The 19,140-nt window shown below is 41.3% G+C and overlaps 1 protein-coding gene across 14 annotated transcripts in view; it reads right to left on the reverse strand.

Moving 5' to 3' along the window:
• Nucleotides 1–8,054, reverse strand: part of caska (calcium/calmodulin-dependent serine protein kinase a) — a 181,271-nt gene extending 173,217 nt beyond the window's left edge. For 4 of the 14 annotated variants that reach the window (XM_037110252.1, XM_037110247.1, XM_037110244.1 and 1 more), the window contains exon 1: nt 7,151–8,043. In XM_037110252.1, the coding sequence (XP_036966147.1) occupies nt 7,151–7,209 (59 nt within the window). In that variant the 5' untranslated portion in view covers nt 7,210–8,043. Of the gene's footprint in view, nt 1–7,150 lie in introns of all 14 variants that reach the window. The other 10 variants (XM_037110242.1, XM_037110254.1, XM_037110251.1 and 7 more) reach the window with 7 other exon arrangements.
• Nucleotides 8,055–19,140: the final 11,086 nt, after the last annotated feature.

The following is a 19,140-nucleotide window of genomic DNA, read 5'->3' on the forward strand; positions in this document are numbered from 1 at the left end:
CACACACACAGTGTTTCCAACTTGGCAACTTTCTCGCTAGATTTAGAGACTTTTCAGACCCTCTTAGTGACTTTATTTCTAAAAAAGTGACTAGTAACAAATTTAGCGACTTATCCAGATCATCAGGGGAAAGATGAGAAATATATTATATTGTAATTCTCTGCTGCTCAGAGTCATCACAGTCCACGGCTCCTCTGCAGCAGCGCCGGGGTCTCTCCCCTCCCGAGCGGCTGTGCAGGCGGCAGGCCGGTGTGTTGGGGGCTGGCTGGGGCAGCAGGAGCGACACCGCGGCCGCTCTGCCGTTTACTCTCTTGATCCGTTAATTCTCTGACTTCTCTCTAGATTCCACTGGTACTTTACCGATAACCTGAAGCTGCTGAGTCTCGATCTTCACTTTCACTCATTCACTCCAGATTAGGATGTCATCGTTCATCTTGTAAAAATGCACATAGTTTGTTTGATCTTCTCCCTCCCTTTTTTTTTTTTTTAAAGTATTTTTTTGGCCTTTTCCAGCTTTATTTGACAGTACAGCTGAAGAGTTGGACAGGAAACAGGGAAAGAGATGGGGAGTGACACGCAGCAAAGGGACCCGGGCCGGGAGTCGAACCCGGGTCCGCTGCAGAGCCTCGGCACATGGGTCGCGCGCGCTACCGACCGAGCTATGCGGCGCCCCTTCTCCCTCCCTTTACTGTTGTTACTTCAAATATATTTGTCTCTGTAGAGAGTTTGTGATAATTTGGTAATGATTTCTCTATCAACCATTTGTATATGGCTTAAAATAATCTCTTTATTTTTCTGAAAAATGCTTGGTTTTCACCGAACCGTAGTCATATTGTATCATATCGATATCAAGATATCTGGCATGAATATCGAGATATGAAATTTTGTCCATATCGTTCGGCCCTAGCGGAACACAAACAGCTTTTGACCAAGGTTAGCACTCACATATGGACTTACTTACAGGGTGGGTCCAAGGGCTGTGCGATAAATCGGCAAGCGATTTAAGGGATAGTTAGTGTTTTTTGAAGTGAGGTCATATAAAGTACATATCTATAGTCGATCTGTTCCCTACCGTAATCACCAATCAGTACAGCCTCAGTTTGGAGAAGTAGAGAGCCGCTCCAGCCCAGACGCTCTGCTCTGTACTGCTGTGAACAGGGTCCAGAGAAAAAGCGAAATTTAACCACCTGACCAGGGTTTCCCCTACATGTAATTGACTGTGGAGCACCACCACGGCAAAATAAAAGCCGCCACACCTTAAAAATTCAGTGTCCTATACATTGACAAGACTGTGGTGCCCGCCATAGTCTAAATATGGAATGTGAAAAAATATTTCTGCCTTTCCAGTGCATACCGACGTTTCAGCCAGTCTCTTTTTTTTTTTTACTTCCATTACTTTTAATGACTTTAGAACTACTAATTCAAGGCTGTATTAGCGAAAAAAATATATATATTAAGTTGTTTTCGAACCTGGAGCAGTGTGCTTCATGCCCTTGCACACACACAAACACGCACACACGGTGACAGATGGTGGGTCTGTGTGCTGCTCCAAAGCAGCCATGAGTTAGTTACAAAATGACAAAAATGTCACATATGACTGTTACGGTGAGTTGAAGAGTATCAGAAACATCTAGTTTGTTATTGTATATTCACAAAAAATCCAATCTCATGTAAAACCGTTGGCATAAATAAATCCAGTGTTAGAGAAAGTAAATATTTTACCATTGTCTTCCACTGCAGTCTTTGACGTTAACTAGCATGTTGGATATTTAGCTTGATAATTAGCTAGAAGAAATGGTTAAAATGGTCACTTAGATCTATATATAATGAGAGCATTATAACCAGAGAAAAAAATGAAATTCCCTAAGTAGCCTATGACATAAGTATAAATATCACAGTATGATAACCCAAACTGCCCCCCCAGTCTCAGAAAATACTGTGGGAAACACTGATGACCTATCTCTGACCTACGATCTATCGCTTTAATGCAAGTTTGTGGTATAGGACAATTTAAAAAAAACTAAATCAATTTTCTCTTTAATTTGCTCTGCCACCACTCCTCATGGGCTCTCGTAGTTCGTCCCCCCACATTTACTTTACACAGAGAAACAAACACAACATGGCAGCAAGCCAAGAGCTCATTCCTGTCTTGTTAGTAGCTTGGTTTTATGACGTCGGACCTCGAACAAACCACGGTCAGCTGCAAAGTCTGTTCACTCTTTATTAATACCAATATGAAAACTGATCTGTTTTTATAAAAGCATTAAAATAAATACAATGCTTTTGATAATTAATTTTTAATCTGAGGTTTGTTCTTGAGAAGGAAAAAAACGTTTAAAATCGTAAATCAAGTGTGGTGTGAAAAAATCAGAGATTCATTTTTTTTCATTCATTCATTTTTAGGCCATTTCGCCCAGCCCTAGTGAGTCTCGTTTTCCATAGAGCCATAACACCTACATATATCCAACTGAAATGATGGGACGCTCAGAGAACAGACATCACAACACTACTTTCCACAGCACAGTTCACAGTATGTCAGGGCTGAATATGTTGTTGTAGGGCAAGTGTATGGAAACTTTACTTGTCCCAATGACAAAATAACTCAAAAGGAAACAAACAAAAAGGTGCTTCCCCACATTATGTGCCACTCATTACTCAACTATTTGGTTGAACACATTACATTCAGAATCCATTGAAAGCAACACCTGAAAAGAGTTTCAGGAATGTTTCTTCGGCCAAATGCCAGGAAAAGCGTTAGGAACAGCCTGTAGTGTAACATCATGGTGATAGGCCCCGGTGCAAATATCTTTTTGTGCCCCTATGCTGAGAAATTGCAGTGTTACAGCTGCTCCCATTCAAAGTCAAGAATATTAAGAATAATAATAATAATAATAATAATTAATAACAATAATTATTATTAATAATAATCATAATAATAATAATAATAAACTATATATGGTGCATATTTATGATAGAAGCCTACTGCAGCTTTACTTTTATTTTACCATTAAATGTTGTTGTATACATCATCATATTCTATAATGTTCTGTCATGGAGTTTATCACTTCACTGCCAACAGAAAAGAGAGCAGCTCACTGCCAGTTGCAGCTTCTTATCTTGATCTGCAGACTTTTTGTCATGATTGTTATTATTAGTACTTAAATTATCAAAAATCACAGTTACATGTCAGGATTTAGTTATTATACACAGATTCAATATTTAACTGTCATGTATCATCACAGTAACAGTGTTACATACATTGGCAGCTGTAAACACATAAAAACATAATAACCGGTTTGGTGCCGACCTGTGTACTGAACATATAAGGAGTAGCTGACGTTTATAATCTTCAGAGAATGCTACAGACGTTTTTGTTTCCTATCTCTTTCCTGTATATATCTGTACGAGTGTGAATGTGTAAATGAGACATTAACTTATGTCTCACTCATTGAGGTGTCTTTGTGGATCCATGCCGGTGTCCAGAGCATGTGAGCGGAGCTAAGCAGCGAGAATCTCCGCTCCCCGCTTACATGGGTGTTCGCTCCTTTGCTCCATCGCTCAAAGTTATACTCCACACTCTCTCAAATTTAAAAGAGGGAGTAATTCCTGACGTTTTCCACGGAATTAGCCTGGGACACACTGCCTGATGTGGCCTAAACTGACGTGCAGCGGCTTTGTTGCTGGAGAGAGCCTGTTGATTGAAACCCTTTTCAGTTTGTAAAGAACAGTAGATTGTTTTAGGTTGTCACCTCTTCCTCTTTCTGTGTTCTGTCTGTTTGAGCCAGTGGATGGCCTTGTACTGCCAGCGGTATCCGAACGGAACTGGAGCGCAGAACGGGTTTTAATCCAAAGGCCAGAATGATGGTTCTGTTTCGCTCCAGTTCCGTTCGGATACCGCTGGCCTTGTACTGCCAGCGGTATCCGAACGGAACTGGAGCGAAACAGAACCATCATTCTGGCCTTTGGATTAAAACCCGTTCTGCGCTCTGACTATATTTCGTTTGCTCCGCGCTCTGCTCCGCTCACATGCCCTCCTGGTGTCTATGAACCTAGCTAGTTCCTGCCTCGTCAACACGAGCTGAACAATAAATCTAACACAGACCCAAAGCCGGTGTCATGTTTGAAGCAGCAAAGGGGAGGGGGGGACTGAGCGACTGTAGTGAGAAACTGGGGGAAAACTGCAGAAAAGGTGTGGGTGTTGAACCGTCTCATAACCGTATCAAGCTCATAAAATAATTTGGGTCGCACATAAATTGACAGGGTCGGTCGGAAACCGGAACCAAACAAAATTTTTTTTTAGGCCTTATCCTGGCTGCAGTTTTGTCATTTGGTTGGGTTTTCCACTCGTTATTCCAGTCTCTTTCAGGATCAAAACTCCAATTGATGTAACAGTGCAGTCTTAAAAAGTAACTGTGACTGCTGCAGCTCTGCACACAGGGAACAGCATGTCAGCTGATAAAAGACCTTTTTCCTCTTTTGCAGACTGTACATCACAGGCAATCTGTCCCACAGGAACCATGGTTGAACACATATTCAAAATGGTAATTATTGTATTTTTACATTCTACATGAAAACACAGGGTTAATAGAACAGGAGAATTCCTTTAACTAAATCCTTGTGTGTGTTTATTTGAGAGAGAAAAAGCTCCTAGGGACTGTGTAGGATAAGAAGGGCACACACCACTTTGAGGCTTGCCTTGACATGTACTGTGCGGTGCAGGTCTTATCGCCCTGTCAAACAGTCACCCATCTCTGTGACACCACAGAAGGTCCCATAACCAGTCAGCCTACTATGACTGTCTGTTAGGCTTGCCAATTTCCTGATTCACATGAAGCATCTGTTTGTACGCCCAAAGAAGTGCTTCTTTCAAGACTAGCAGTGTGGATGACAGTCCATTATTCATGTATTGAAACAGAAACAGTTTCCCAACAAACAGATTTTCTCCACTCCTTAGACTGTCTTGGATGAAAATCAAAACAAAGTGACTGTCTCCATTGGCCTCGGTTCTTACGTTCCCCACTTTATTCAATGAACCTGTGCAATATCAAGTTGGAAAGTTCCAGGTGTGGTGCAGGTACTACAGTCATTAAAGTGATGCGCCGCCAAAAAGTGTTGATCCCCAAGTGTGACCTAACAGGCAGGGGAGTAATAGCGGACCGCTCCTCAAGCCTTCCTGTTAGGCTGCACTCTGGGATCGACATCTTTTGTCTGCCATGATACTACGAGCTAAGTTTCATGTTGTGTCAAGCCTTCTTAGTGTTTTAAAAATAGAGATTTTTGATGCTAGCGTGCCAGTGCCCTATGCACTCCTTGAAAATTAGCTTGCTTTTGCACACAGTTCTGACTCATATTCAGTCACAAATAAAGCCTCAGTTGCTTTTGCTTTGCGAGAGTTTCCCTTTAAGCAGAGCAAAGAGTATCAAGGCCCCTACACACCACCCAGACTCAAACCAACAGCCAACTGCGTTTATTCGACCACTCTGTTGCCTCTTGTCTGACCCGTTCGGCAGAAAAGTTGCATTGAACACACTGCTTCGACATGGTGCCAGCTCCACAGTAGCGCGTACATTCTGCGCTTACAGGAGATGCAATAAGTGGGTGGCACTAGTCTATAAAAAAGACGCTGGACGAGAGGTTTACGCATGGAACTCTTTACTTTTGATCAAAACGAAACTTAACTATTTCAGACAAAAACAGCTGCATACTAAACATGCAGCGAGGCATTACCAAATGAACACAGATTAATTTGTCCTGAACGGACATAACAGCTAGTCTTGTGCCAGAACTACAAAACATGAATACAAGAAATGACAGAATGGAGTGCATAGAAAAACAAAGCGCACACAGTATTCCACCCCTCCCACACACCGCGCTGATTTGCTAGCACACCACCAATTAGAGAATCCTATGGCTCAGATGGCTGATAGCCAACCTCCTCAGACTTTGCATGTTGAATCAGAGCAGACAACTTCTGTGGGGCTCCGAAAGCTTCCATTGCAGCTGAACACACCAAACATATTTGATCCCGACCTCATCCGAGTCTCCCCAAATGCTTCAGACGCCAAAGGTTGGGCCGGTGTGTTCCTGCCTTAAAGGCTTAAGCTGGGAGAAGCTGGGTCATCAGAAATAAAGGAAAGATCTTTATGAATGTGCGGATCTTGCTGCCATTTTAGTCCGTGTTAACCGTATGGGAACATTCACAGCCCTGTCTACTTGTCTGTCAAAACATTCTACTCAGTTGCAATAGTACAATTATATGGGTAAATGTTAATGATATACCAAACTTTGTTAATTTCCTTAGCAGGATTACAACATGAAGGTAATTGTAGCAATCACAGTATAATTCCCCTGTCACATTCTGCAGAAAACTATTATCCTGAAGGGAGTTCACAGAAGCCTTCTTACTCAGTATGTTATGTTTATTTATACTGCAGCTTTAACATCCATTTAGGATGCAATGCACATTTTAATCATCATCATTTTCATTTAATATCTGCATTTACTTTATTATGGGGTTCTCATTTTTTTTTCTTTTTCCTCCAAAAACTTGATTATAATTTACCTTCAACTATCGTTGCAGTGATTATTGTTAAGTAGCCTGGATGAGACCTTCAGTCACTAACGATGACCAGATGTTCAGGGTACATGATTCACAATGGTCTGTTGCCCTTTCCTTTAATCTATTGCCAACTGCCACTAGGTCAAAGTACAGGGTTTCATGCCAAGTTCTGTATGCCAGGGCAACTGTAAAACCACGAAGGAGGATGGCAGATACTGCCACAGCTGCAAGACTGGGAATGTAAAGACTGTGGCGTCATGCCTTCAAAAAGGCAACAATAAACCTGTATTGAACTGCTATGGGATAGGCCCGAGTTTATGCTGTAAAAAAGAAGAGAAAATAGTGTTGCCACGAGATATACAATAGCATAAACTCAGATTTAGGCCACTACACATTCAATTAGGCTATAGTGTACACGGGCACACCACTGGCTTCCGCAAAAATATTACCACGCTTTTGCGGCGTGCGAGTGTCCGTGTGCATTGAAGCGCGTGCCATACCCTCAGGATATCATGAGGAGCTAATTGGAAAGCTCCGGTGAGAAACATTAACCTGAAGAACAGTGAAATACATCAGTAATGCAACACTTACTTGCCAATGACCTCACAGAGCTCGTACACATCTTCAAAGAGAATGTCGTCGTCCGCCATAGTCCGATCACGGCTGGGGAAGAACGATCCCCAAAATATGCGTCCCAAACCCAGACTATGCTCCCAAGAGAGGGAGAGGAAGGCCACAAGCAGCTGACTGTCTGACAGAAATAACTGACAAAACACCAGTCGTATCGTCGGCAGCGGGCGGGTCAGTCAAGAGTTTCAAAAAGAGGTTTCTAAATTCCAGTTGTTGCCTCCTTCGTCGACCTCCCCGCACCCCGCCCCCCCACCCCCCAAAACCGCTGCGTCGCTGTGGGTGATTCGGCACAGTGGGAGCTCAACAATAATCCAATTTGGAGTTCACCGGTTCCACCCCGCCTTTCCCACCGCTTTCCGGTATCGTTAATTTATCGTTACTCCTGTCTCCAAAAGCAAAACATACGTGGTGGCTTAACAGACATGATAGTAAAGTTTTCCGCTGCCGTGTCTCCTCTGGTGATCAGCTTCGACTACTACACTGCTTTTAAAGCTGTGCTTATAGAGGGAGAAATGCCCGAACAGATCCAGTGGACAGTGTACGGCTAACAGCACTGATCCAGGTGGGTTACAGTGATCTTCACTTCCCGACCAGCCACGGGTTACACTTTCGTGGTCTCAGGGATACACACACACACACACACACACACACACACACACACACACACACACACACACAGTCCTTCTGTCGCAGACTGGCGGTCGGGTTTATGTCTTCAGGCTTCACTCTCTTCTTTCTTCTCGGCTCGACGACACTTTCCAGCCGGCGGTTTCTGTTTTCTCCTACCTCTGTCACCCGTGTGCCTGGATGTTTAGCCCCACGGAGCTCCCAGAAAAATAAGCTCCTCCTACACGGTGCTTATGAAACTGCTCCGCTTCCCTCCATGTTGGCGCAAAGCCGTTACCCAGGATTCTCTGTAGCGACCAAAGAGCCAATATGGCGGAGCGGCACCGTAAAGGCTTTTCTAAAACCGCAGTTTTGTCCGGACTTTTTCATTGGATAAAACAGTGGCGTTCCCATCCGCAAGCGAGGAAGAGTGTTAATGAAGAGTGTCTACTAATGTCAAACTGCTAAGTAATTTGTGTTTTTAAGCTTTTTTTTTTTGTTTTTTTGGCGCCCAAGCTTGACATACAGAACCTATTAATGGGACAGTTAATCAATTATTCCAGTTAGTTGGTTGACTGAAAAAATAACTAGAACTTAAAGAGAAAAACATTAAGCACCCTTTTTTGATAGTCATTTGAATACATTTTCAAACAAAACTAACATGTAGGTGGTTGGTTTCAAGGGTTTGCTGCTAATTTCTGTTTCATATTTAACAGAGAGGGTTGAGGTTTGGGAATTTGTCTGATGATCTATGATTGTCATTTTTCACTATCCTCTGTCAACAGCTTACTCTTTAATTGAAAAATAATTGCCTGATTAGGCAAATTTGATAATGAATATATTCATTAATTAGGCTAAATACTATTTATTGCATTGCATAGTACATTATATAATTACAGACAACTGCAAGTATGATTACATAACCATAATTTATGATATGATACTCTAGGTAGAGTATGTTATTGCTAATGGCATGTATGGTACATCGTAATTGAAAATTTCATCAGACTTATTTTCCTGTAAAGGGTGTCCCTATAGTTTTTTGTTTTTGTTTATGTTTTTTCACCTTTTTCCCACTACACTCCCACTGAAAAATATGGACTCACATTTATATCAGCCCTTTACATATAATTAATCTGTATTAAACAGACTGGACATTGCAGTGAATTCAGTGTAGCTATAGCCCTGATATAACATCCTTGACATCCATTTTCAATAATATAGAGAGATGGCTTTAACATACAGCTTTTTCACTTTGAAGTAACTTTTGGGCCAAAAATCCAAAAAGTTAACATAACTTCTAACTTCTAACAAACTAAAACCAGCAAAACAACATGGAATAATAATGAATCAGTTTTGTATGAATACATGCTCCATCCTCACCTGCTATTCCATCTATATGGCTGTGCTGAAAAATCTGGCAATGGTTGCTGATTTGGTTTGCAGTCCCATCCTTCATTTAGAAACAAAGGTAAAATGTCATGAGAATAATGACGTTTTATTAGATGGCAGAGGACTTACTTTTCACAAACCATCTCTAATTTTAGTTTAATACAACCATTCAACTTTATACATGAAGTGAATCTTTAAATGGCTTAACCCAACCTTTTGGTTTAGCAGGTCAGTCACATTGCATCTGACTACATTGTTGATGGCTCTATGACATCATATGGTCATGTAGTTTCTTGTCTGTGACATAACATGTAATTTGTTGACTGTGTCAAACGCAGAAGATAAGTTGTGGAGAATGAGGACAGATGAGTGGGATGAGGCACTGGCGGTATGGAGGGACTTAGTCACTGTGAGGAGGGCCATCTCAGTGGAGTGAGCAGTCCTGAAGCCTGACTGATTAGGGTGAAGGAGGTCATTTTGTGAAAGACAGGAGTATAATTGGTTACGTACTTCGCATTCCAGGATTTTAGAGAGGAATGAACAAAGAGATACAGGTCAGTAGTTTCAGATATCAGCTGAGACTAGAGCGGGTTTCTTTAGGAATGGCGTTACTGTAGCTCTCTTGAAAGGGGCCGGAATAAGGCCTGAAGTGAGGGTTGAAGAGAAAGTTGATGGGTAAGAAGGGTGGGAATGGCAAGATGTCGTGTGAGATGTTTTGGAGAAGAGAGAAGGGAATTGGGTCAAGGGGAAAGGTGGTGGCATGGTTAGACACCACTAGTGTGTGAACACCTTCAGAGGAGAGACAGCTGAAGCAGGTAAGACCCTCAGAGGTGAAGTTTGGGGTAGGTGCTTTCTGGATGGGCACAGGAGTAAATAAGGAGCTGATGTCTTTTACTTTTTCTTGGTAAGTAGCAAAGTCATCAGAAGCGAGGGAGGAAGGAGGGGAAAGGGTAGGAAGGATGAGGAGGGAAAAGAACAATTGTTTCCTTGGGTTGAGGGCAGAGGAGTTGATCTTTGACAGGTAGTAGGCAGATCAGATTTGATTTGATTTTAGGAGGAGAGAGGGAATTTTGAATTGCAAGATAATATCACCTGATGTTATCTAGCATCCTTTTCTAAAAAAGCACTACACTGATTAACTATGCACTTTAGATTGTTGGACTTGTGATGCACGGTTTAGAAATAAGATCAAAATCATTCAAGCACAACCAGAGATATCACAGTTTTCCATGCACATATTTTCATATGCACATATTGTGGTTGAAACCTGGAGCCTCAGGTAGAGATGAGTTGTGGTTGAGGTCAGCTAAGATCACTGTTTCTAGCACTACATCTCCAAAGGTTTTTTAGGGGGCCAAGCCAGAGGGGCCGAGGGAACGCATATGCATATGACGCGTTTCCTAGGACCAGTGGTGCTAGGAACCCTATTGTAATTGTAAAGATTTTTATTTTTCTCCCACTAAAAGTGGTGCTGCATACATATATCTGCCTGCAGGGGATGCTATAACCTAGGCCAGCGCGTTTTTGCCTATAACTCCCACACCGTATGTAGCACATTCAAACAACCTTGTATCCCCAGATTCCCTGAATGGAGCTGAATGACTCTGCTATTGGCCATGCCCACTTCCGCCTAGAATGTTTTCACAAAATCACAAAAACTGGAAAACCTACTTTTTAGAACTCGTCCTTGAGATTTGGTCCAATCTGCGTGAAACTTGGCACGTACACTCTTCAGCTGGACCTGACCTAAATTTTTCAAGAATTCTGCCCAGTCAAAAAATGCGCAAATTATTAACAAACAAATTTCTGGAGCTAGCTATAAAAATGTAAACTGTTTGATATCTCGGTCAAACTAAATGCTATTAACACCAAATTTGAGATCCTTGGTTGCCATGACACTGGGAAGGGATGAGCCAGATTTGGCCACTAGGGGGCGCTAAAATATGGGAAGTTTATGTCTCTTGAATGGCTGCACCGATTTTTACAAATTTGGTCGGTATGATGTAGGGCCAGTCCTGAGGCCATATCTTGAAGGTGGTCATGACTGGTCAATGTGGGCGTGGCTTATTACAAGATAAACAACATTAATTTCAGCCAAACTGTTATGCTGAGAGCTTTGAAATTTATATGGTACATATAAAATAGGACTCAGTTCTTCCATACCATAAATTGCACATCTACTTCACTAGGTGGCGCTATAATGCTATAATCATGTTTTCTTCACTTCTGTGGCACATTTTGTTCACTAAATCGCCACATACAAAACCTACTTTTTCGAACTCCTCCTACAATTTAAGCCCCATCTGCCTGAACCTTTGCACATAGAATCTCCAGATGTTTCTGATGAAAAGTTGTCAAAAGAATTTTGGCACTCCAAAAAATCTGCTAGTTATAACCAAACAACCTTTTTGCTAGCTATAAAACACATATTGTTCCATATTTCGGTCAAACTAAATGCTTTCAACATCAAACTTCAACTGTTCCTGAAGTCATCCAGAGGCTCTGTGCTAAATTTGGTTCAAATTGGCCTATAATGGATGTAAATGTGTTTTTGCCTTTAACTTCCACATTTTAAAGAACACATTCATAACCATTATATTCATGTATTTATCAAATAGAGCTAGGTTTTCTGACATAGCCCTCACCCACTTCTGCTACACTTTTCCTTTGTTAAGTCACCACACACTAATCAACATAAATGCATTTTTGTCAATTTGTCATTTTTTTGCAATAATAGAAATGTAATGAAACAGTACTGATGTGGGGTCACTCTGGAGGCCAGCCATATAGTTAAGTAACAATTGGTCAAAGTGGGCATGATTTAGTACAACAAATCCACATCGGCACACATTCAGGCTTTTGCACTTCCGGTGCACTGCCCATTACAGCGAATACCATGGCTCAGACGTTGGCCAGTGTCCTCACTTTTGCCCCGAGCCCCAAGCCATGATCACATTCACACCTATTCACATCTTTAAACATTATGAAACATTACAGTCCATTTAGGAAAGGCTAAAATGACAGGGCATTATGAGCAGAATCAATTTGTAGCCTACATTATATAGGTGACTTACTTGTCTTGGATGCAGAATCATGATGCCGCGCAAAAGTGAAGATGTTGCATCGGCCATGTTTCAGTTCCTTTTCAGTTTTGAATATTGTAATGGACTGCCTCTTTCATTTGGAACCAGTGCTTTCTCAAAGTGATACTACCCCCAAAAGATACAGTCCAACACAGAGCTAGTTTAAATATGTGAGCACAACATACAGACAAGACTAACCATTCATATTTTGTGGGTTATAGTGAGCTAAATGTGCTATAATTCAGTATCTTTTTGTTATGTTTGTCTCATCTCATTGTCTCATCTCATCATCTCATTATCTGCTGCTTTATCCGTGAGGGTCGTAGGGATGTCACCACTTTATCACCCTTTTTCAAGGGTCGCGAGGGTTACTGGAGACAATCCCATTTGGTAAAGTTGCAAAGGCACGGTACACCCTGAACGAGTCACCAGCTCATCGCAGTTCCCTTACTGATGGCAGAGGCTGCCACGCAAGGTGCCAGCTGCACATCAGGAGCAATTTTGGGGTTCAGTATCTTGCTCAATGATACTTCGACATGCAGCTCAGCTCCGCCCCTCGGGAGCCGTGATTTGAACCAGTGACCTTCCGATCAAGTCAGTTGACTTTCTCTACCTGCTGAGCTACAGCCACCCCTGTTTGTTTGTTTGTTTCTCTTTTATTTTGACACCATGCCCTTCTGTGTCTCTTCCAGCTTTTCAGTGTCTCCTGCATGTTTCCCTTCTCAGTCAGTGCGTTTACATGCACAGCTTAGTCGGATTACAGCCATAGTTCCACTCTGCCACTCAATCAGACAACTGCAATTACAGTATATATGCCGGTGAGAAAATCAGATTATTGGGCATGTCATACTGGTATGCTAGATGGAGCTGTACCCATTTCAACTAGTGGTAACAGAAACACCTCCACCTGACCTCTTTACGTCACCAGCTGCCTCAGCATTCAAGGAAGATGGCATAGGAAGAGCGAGACGAACTTCGTATATGGTGTACATGATAATTACACAGACTAGATGCACAATGGTGCTCTTTCTTGTGGTGATTTCGGAGGAAAGACGCTGCCACCGCCGTCCGAAAAATCTTGCACCTGTGCAGAACGCAAAATCCGATCCGATCCGTTGGAACATATACATTCAAGAGTAATGCGACTATCAATTGAATAATCTGGGTGCTTTAATTCGACTATGAGAAATCCAATCTGGTCCGATTTTAGTCAGACTAAGGTGTATACATGCATCTTAAAGATCAGATCATAGTCGAACTAACCCAGTAATTCGGTTTTCTTAAGTGTCATGTAAACGCACTGAGTGTTTTTCTCTTCATTACCTCACCTGTCCTTTTCCCTCCTCACTCACTTAAGATGTTCTCGTCAGTGTACCTGTGTATATAGTCTTTGTTCTCCCTCATGTGTTTGTCAGTTTGTTTGGTGATGTTTGTCATCTGTCTGTTTTGTTCAGTGTTACCCTGTCTTGATCCATTGTTCCTCCCTTGCTTCCCTTGGTTTTTCTATTCATTCAGCTTTTTTTTATAATAAAGCTTGCTTTTTGTTTCCCTATTTCCTGCCTGCTGTGTGTGAATCTGTATTTGGGTCCTCCCCTTACTAAAACCGTGACACAACAAAATGCCAAAATTGCCAGCTAATTGCCTAATTAATGCATGTAGATAATTAAATAGACTTTGTAAACCCAAGAGGATGGGCTTAAAAAAAAACAATTATTAACAAAAATGATTCAATGTAATGAAGTACAATACCAGCAACTGTAGGTATTGTTTTCCTTCCTTGATACTGTCTCACCGTGGTGAGGGTTGTCTCGTTCTGGGTTTTTGCGTTGTGACTTCCTGTTTTATTTTGAAAAGTAACTCTCCTCTTGCTTCAGGTCACTTGCCCTTCCTCATGTGTCACTGGTTTGATTGTCTTCCCTGATTCCTGATCTTGTCCACCTGTTCCCCATTACCCTTGTGTGTTTTAGAGTGTGCATCTCCCCTTGTCCTGTACCAGAGTGTTTCTTTTCAGCCGTGCACCCAAGCTAGTCAAAAATTCTGATTTAGTCTTAGTCTTTCGAATAACACACCATTTAGTTTTAATCTCATAAGAGTTTTAGTCTTAGTCTAGTCTTAAGTCTTGTAGTCTTAGTCTAGCTTTGCTACACCGAATATTAGCAGATTTTAGTCGACTAAATGTTTCTCCAGAATTTCTGGTCATTAGACGTATCCATCAGTCTGTTATGGAATGGTATTAAGGTTTGAATATGCAATACAGACACAGATTTAATGATTGTAATACAAAGCATGTATTTTATTTTATTCTTAATGTCAAAAACATGACCGTGACTTTTTCGCAAAAGATAATCTCACATAAAATAAGCATAAGGCCTGCTCTCTCTGCAAAATATACATGCTCCTTGAAAAAGATATGCATTCTCCCTGAATGATATGCAAAGCATGACATTACTTCAAGATGAAGAACAATATTATTAAAATAGATAACCACCTAACTCTGAACTTACCGTCTTCTTTTTTTAAAACTTTTTTTTTTTGGCCTTTTATTAGCTTTATTTATAGAACAACTGAAGATGGGATAGGAAACAGGATGAGAGAGAGGGGGAGTGACATGCGGCAAGGAGGCGTAATATTCCTCCTTTTCCAAAAGCTGCCACTGAGGTATGCATAAACATGTGACATGTCCTGAAGCATGAAGTTGGGCAGTGAACAGTGACAACGAATTTGTCTTCAAAATAAGAGCTTTACATTGCACCCCATGGGAGTTTAGAACTGGGTTCTTAGCGGGGGCTTTTATTTTGAAAGTAGCGACCATTAGTAGCTTGCCGCTACAACAACAAGCGGACACAACCAAACAGCTACAGAGACCGAGGAGACGCTGCATCTCCTGGATCTCAGCGGCTGTCCAGTTGCTCATCTTGATGTCCGCGGATGAAGTGATGGACTGACTGCTGTGATCAGCTGTTTCCTGGTTTTAAAAATCCCAGGCTGTGGGTCGCACAATAGTGCAGGTCACCGACACCTCTGCCCATCTCACGCAATTGCTGGCACACTCGCACCCTTTGTCCAGTCATAATAGCACACATTTCATTCAATTTGAGGACACTGAACATTTATACTCATATTAATTCAGCAAGACAATTGTCTAATCAATACAGTTCAGAGGTGGTTTCCTTAAGCTACTATTTTATTCCAAGTTTAGCGTAAAAAAAAAGTTGGTTTATCTGATAAAATAACCTTATCGTGTATGATTCCCTTCACATGTATTTCTGGATAAGTCATCTATAGATGTTGCTTCAAGTTGGTGGTGTTTTTCCCAGCTATTTTTGTTGTCATATGTTAAGTGTGACCAGATGTCAATTCTTCATTTTCATTCAGGGTTAGGATCATTGGGTTATGGTTCATTGACGAATATTTTTTGTCATAGTCTTCGTCAACGAAATTAACACTGCTGTGGAGTGAAATTTTTTTTAGTCTTTTGCTCATAGTCTTGAGGTTTTTTTTCCCCCTTCGTGTTTGGAGTGTGTTTTTTGTTCTCAGTAGTATTTCTTTTGTCTAGATTAGATATTAGGTATTTTCTAAAGCCTATTATTTTGTCACTCTGTCTGAGAGGTTCTAGAATTTCAGAATAAAAGCCTGCCTTCACTGTCTCTACTGTGCATCTGAGTCCTCTTTAAAAGTCCAGGACTGACAGACACATGGCTGCTTATGGAGTTAAAAAAAAATATGAAGATGCAGGGATGTTGTCTGGTGATGTGCAGGGGACAACTTGGCTTAGGAATAAGCAAAATCAGGATATCCCATAAAATGTTATCTCTTACAACACACCCATCTAGCCAGTAGGGCAGTGTGTGTGTGTGTGTGTGTGTGTGTGTGTGTGTGTGTGTGTGTGTGTTTCAACTAGATATTCTCAGCTCCCTATCCTTTATTTTACCCCCTCACACTGCTACTCTTCTTCAACACGGATAATGGAGCACATTGCCCTTAATGGCCTTGTTGGTTGGCCACTTAAGTGGTGCTAAGTCCGATGCTAGGTCCGATGCATGAAACTTGTGTGTGTACACACAGAATGAAACATGCATGTACATCTCTTTACATGCCTATGTTCTTTTAAAGCTCAAGTTTGTTGTGCAGTGCTTCTATTATAAATTTGAAGTCAAAAGATCAAGTCAATATGAAAACCTTGATGACATAATCCTTACAGACTTTAGAAAAGTCTGCCAAAGCTGCAGATGACATTATACAGTTATTTTCTTATATTTCTTATCTTCCAGGCAGCACGAACACCAAAGTGCAAGGGGCCTGTTTTATTCTGTTTCTTGTATGTACTATACTGTACAAATATGAATTTACTATAACATTTACATTCTTTTTCTTTTTTTTTGCCTTGAACCTGCCTCTGGACAGAAGTTGGATCAACTGCCAAAAACACTGAAGGGACCAGGATGTGGGGCCAAGGGACTGCACAAGTCAGGGGGACGACTGGAAAGGGGCAGCTCCAATGAGCAGTAGGCCTGCAGCAAAACTAGAGGACCTTTTGACAAGTTCAATAAGTCCATCTACATTCCACGATATAAATCTAATTGGGCATATATTATCTGCATTTGTGTTTTTGTTGGTAGCCATAATAACTACCTGAGGGGAAATTTGCCAACACTCTGCCTGTAGACCTCTCTACACTTAAAGGGGACAGCAAGTGACAGTGATAACGGCACAGGAGAGCAAATGATCAACAAAAAACATGTAAACAAAGGCAAACAAACAGAAAAACACATATATTTAGAATATAAAAAAGAGCAACAGCCAGCCCACCCACCCATCCACTCAATGTCTGTTCCCTACAGGACAGACTGCAGGTAACATTATCCACTTTAACTTCCAGAGGAACACAACCAACAAACTCACCCATCTCAGCCTATTGTGGAGAGGGCTACCTATTGTCGTCAAGACTGGATCCTGCGGATGTTGTAGAGGGCAAATCTGCAGGATCGGGCCACAGCAGTGATGTTGGGGGGTGAAGGACAGTCTGTCGTCGAGGATTACACTCAGATGCGTGGGGCAGTCTGTCCTCGGGATGAAGAGGAGTTCACTTTTACTAAGGCTGAGTTTGAGGTGATGTGCAGATGTCCAAGCAGCGATGTCTGCCAAACATTCCAACATGCCCTTTTCAATGTGGCTGTTGGAGGAGGATGGGGGAAAAGACAGGAACAGATGATACAATACATATGTTTAAAGGCCATTTCTCAAAATGAGTTTTTTCTCATACTCTGAGACAAAAATCTCCACTTCAGTAGCACTTATATACACCAATCTTTCCAGTTTTATTCCTATCTATATTCTGAAGGTTTTAACAGAGGGGTTTGTTCACATATAATTCATAGCCTGGTTTATGTAAGATTTTATTCCTAAAAACAGGGTGAAAATAGTTTTTTTTTTTTTATGGCTGTTGGAAGTATTTTCTAATTTATGGAGTGTTAAAAAGAGATATCTAAAATTCCCTTTGTAAAAACCTTTGGCTATAATATGTCAACAGAATGAAACAGGAATTTTGAACCTGGCTTTATCCAATGTTTAGATTTATGTTCTGGAAATGTATTGAAATTAGCACATATTTAATTAGATAATGCCTCATTTGCATATTTAAACATACAATTCCAGAAAACTTAATATAAAAATAATTGTCTAAATGGAAGTAATTAAATGGGGAAGTTTCATGGTGATATACATTAGTTAAAAAAATCCCTATTCTTCACCTGTAGTGTCACCCCTTAATTAGTTAATAATGCTAATTACGCAAATTGCTCAACATGCAACTTTTAGCAACCAAGTTGAATTTCATCCACTAGGCCTATAGATTATGTTTCAATCTGGGTCATTTCTGTGTCAAAGAAATTTCCAGTAGACTATTTGCTGGGTTGCCATGGAGTGTTGCCTACGGAGGGCGCTCTGCTGCCGCAGAGGGACATAGAGGATTCTCGCTGCGAGCATTTTGTTTTTGCAGACTAACCTCGTCTCATAACGAGGCCATGACTCTTATTTGCTCGGAGCTATGTGTGCAAGTCCAGGTTTACATGATGCTGATAATGATGCCATTGACTTTTACGGTTTTCTCCTTCCTTGTTTAATGTCACTGTGACTTAAGTTTTTTTATTCATACCACTCTCATTTAATTGTTTTCCAGCCGCCTGTAAGACATTACGAGACAGTACGCAGGAGCTTCAGTTCCAAACAACCAGATCTCGCATCGCAGGTGGAAGCTGTGAATAGTTCAGCTCGGAGTTCAGCTTTGACCGAGAACAAAGAAGGTAAGACGTATTAGATTACATCTGTTTTTGGTCAATGTGACTATTTTTCAGGTGCATTAATAGATGTGTTGTGTTCATACGTAGTGCATCGCGCAGTACTGATTGTCTTTATTGATTGTTTTTACAGCTGCTGGAAGCGAGACAGAGGCCTTGTCCACATGAACCAAAACAATCTTTTTTTCCTCCATTTTCCTTGGCATCGTTTCAAGAATATTTGTGTCCACACGGATCCACTGAAAATGACTCAAAACGCTGCAGTTCACATTACAGGCCTCTAGTTGGCGACAGTATACAGTAGAAGGAGAATCTGAAAAGAAGAAGAAGAAGATGAAAATGGCTTGTGCAAGGAAATCAGAAGCGTTTGTGTAGATCGATAATGAGGTTGAACTGCTGCTGCGACTCACACTCGACTACAAGGCAAGTAAGTTGCAAAAGACACAAACACAAACAGTAGTCCGCTATTGTTGTTGTTGTTATGAGATGTCGCGGGGTTCAGAGGTCGGAGGCTAGAGGTCGAGGGGTGGGGTGATGGCGTCATCGTTTCTGAAAGTATATGGATTTGCCATCC

This window comes from Acanthopagrus latus, chromosome 9 (assembly GCF_904848185.1).
Source record: "Acanthopagrus latus isolate v.2019 chromosome 9, fAcaLat1.1, whole genome shotgun sequence".
NCBI classification, from domain to species: domain Eukaryota; kingdom Metazoa; phylum Chordata; class Actinopteri; order Spariformes; family Sparidae; genus Acanthopagrus; species Acanthopagrus latus.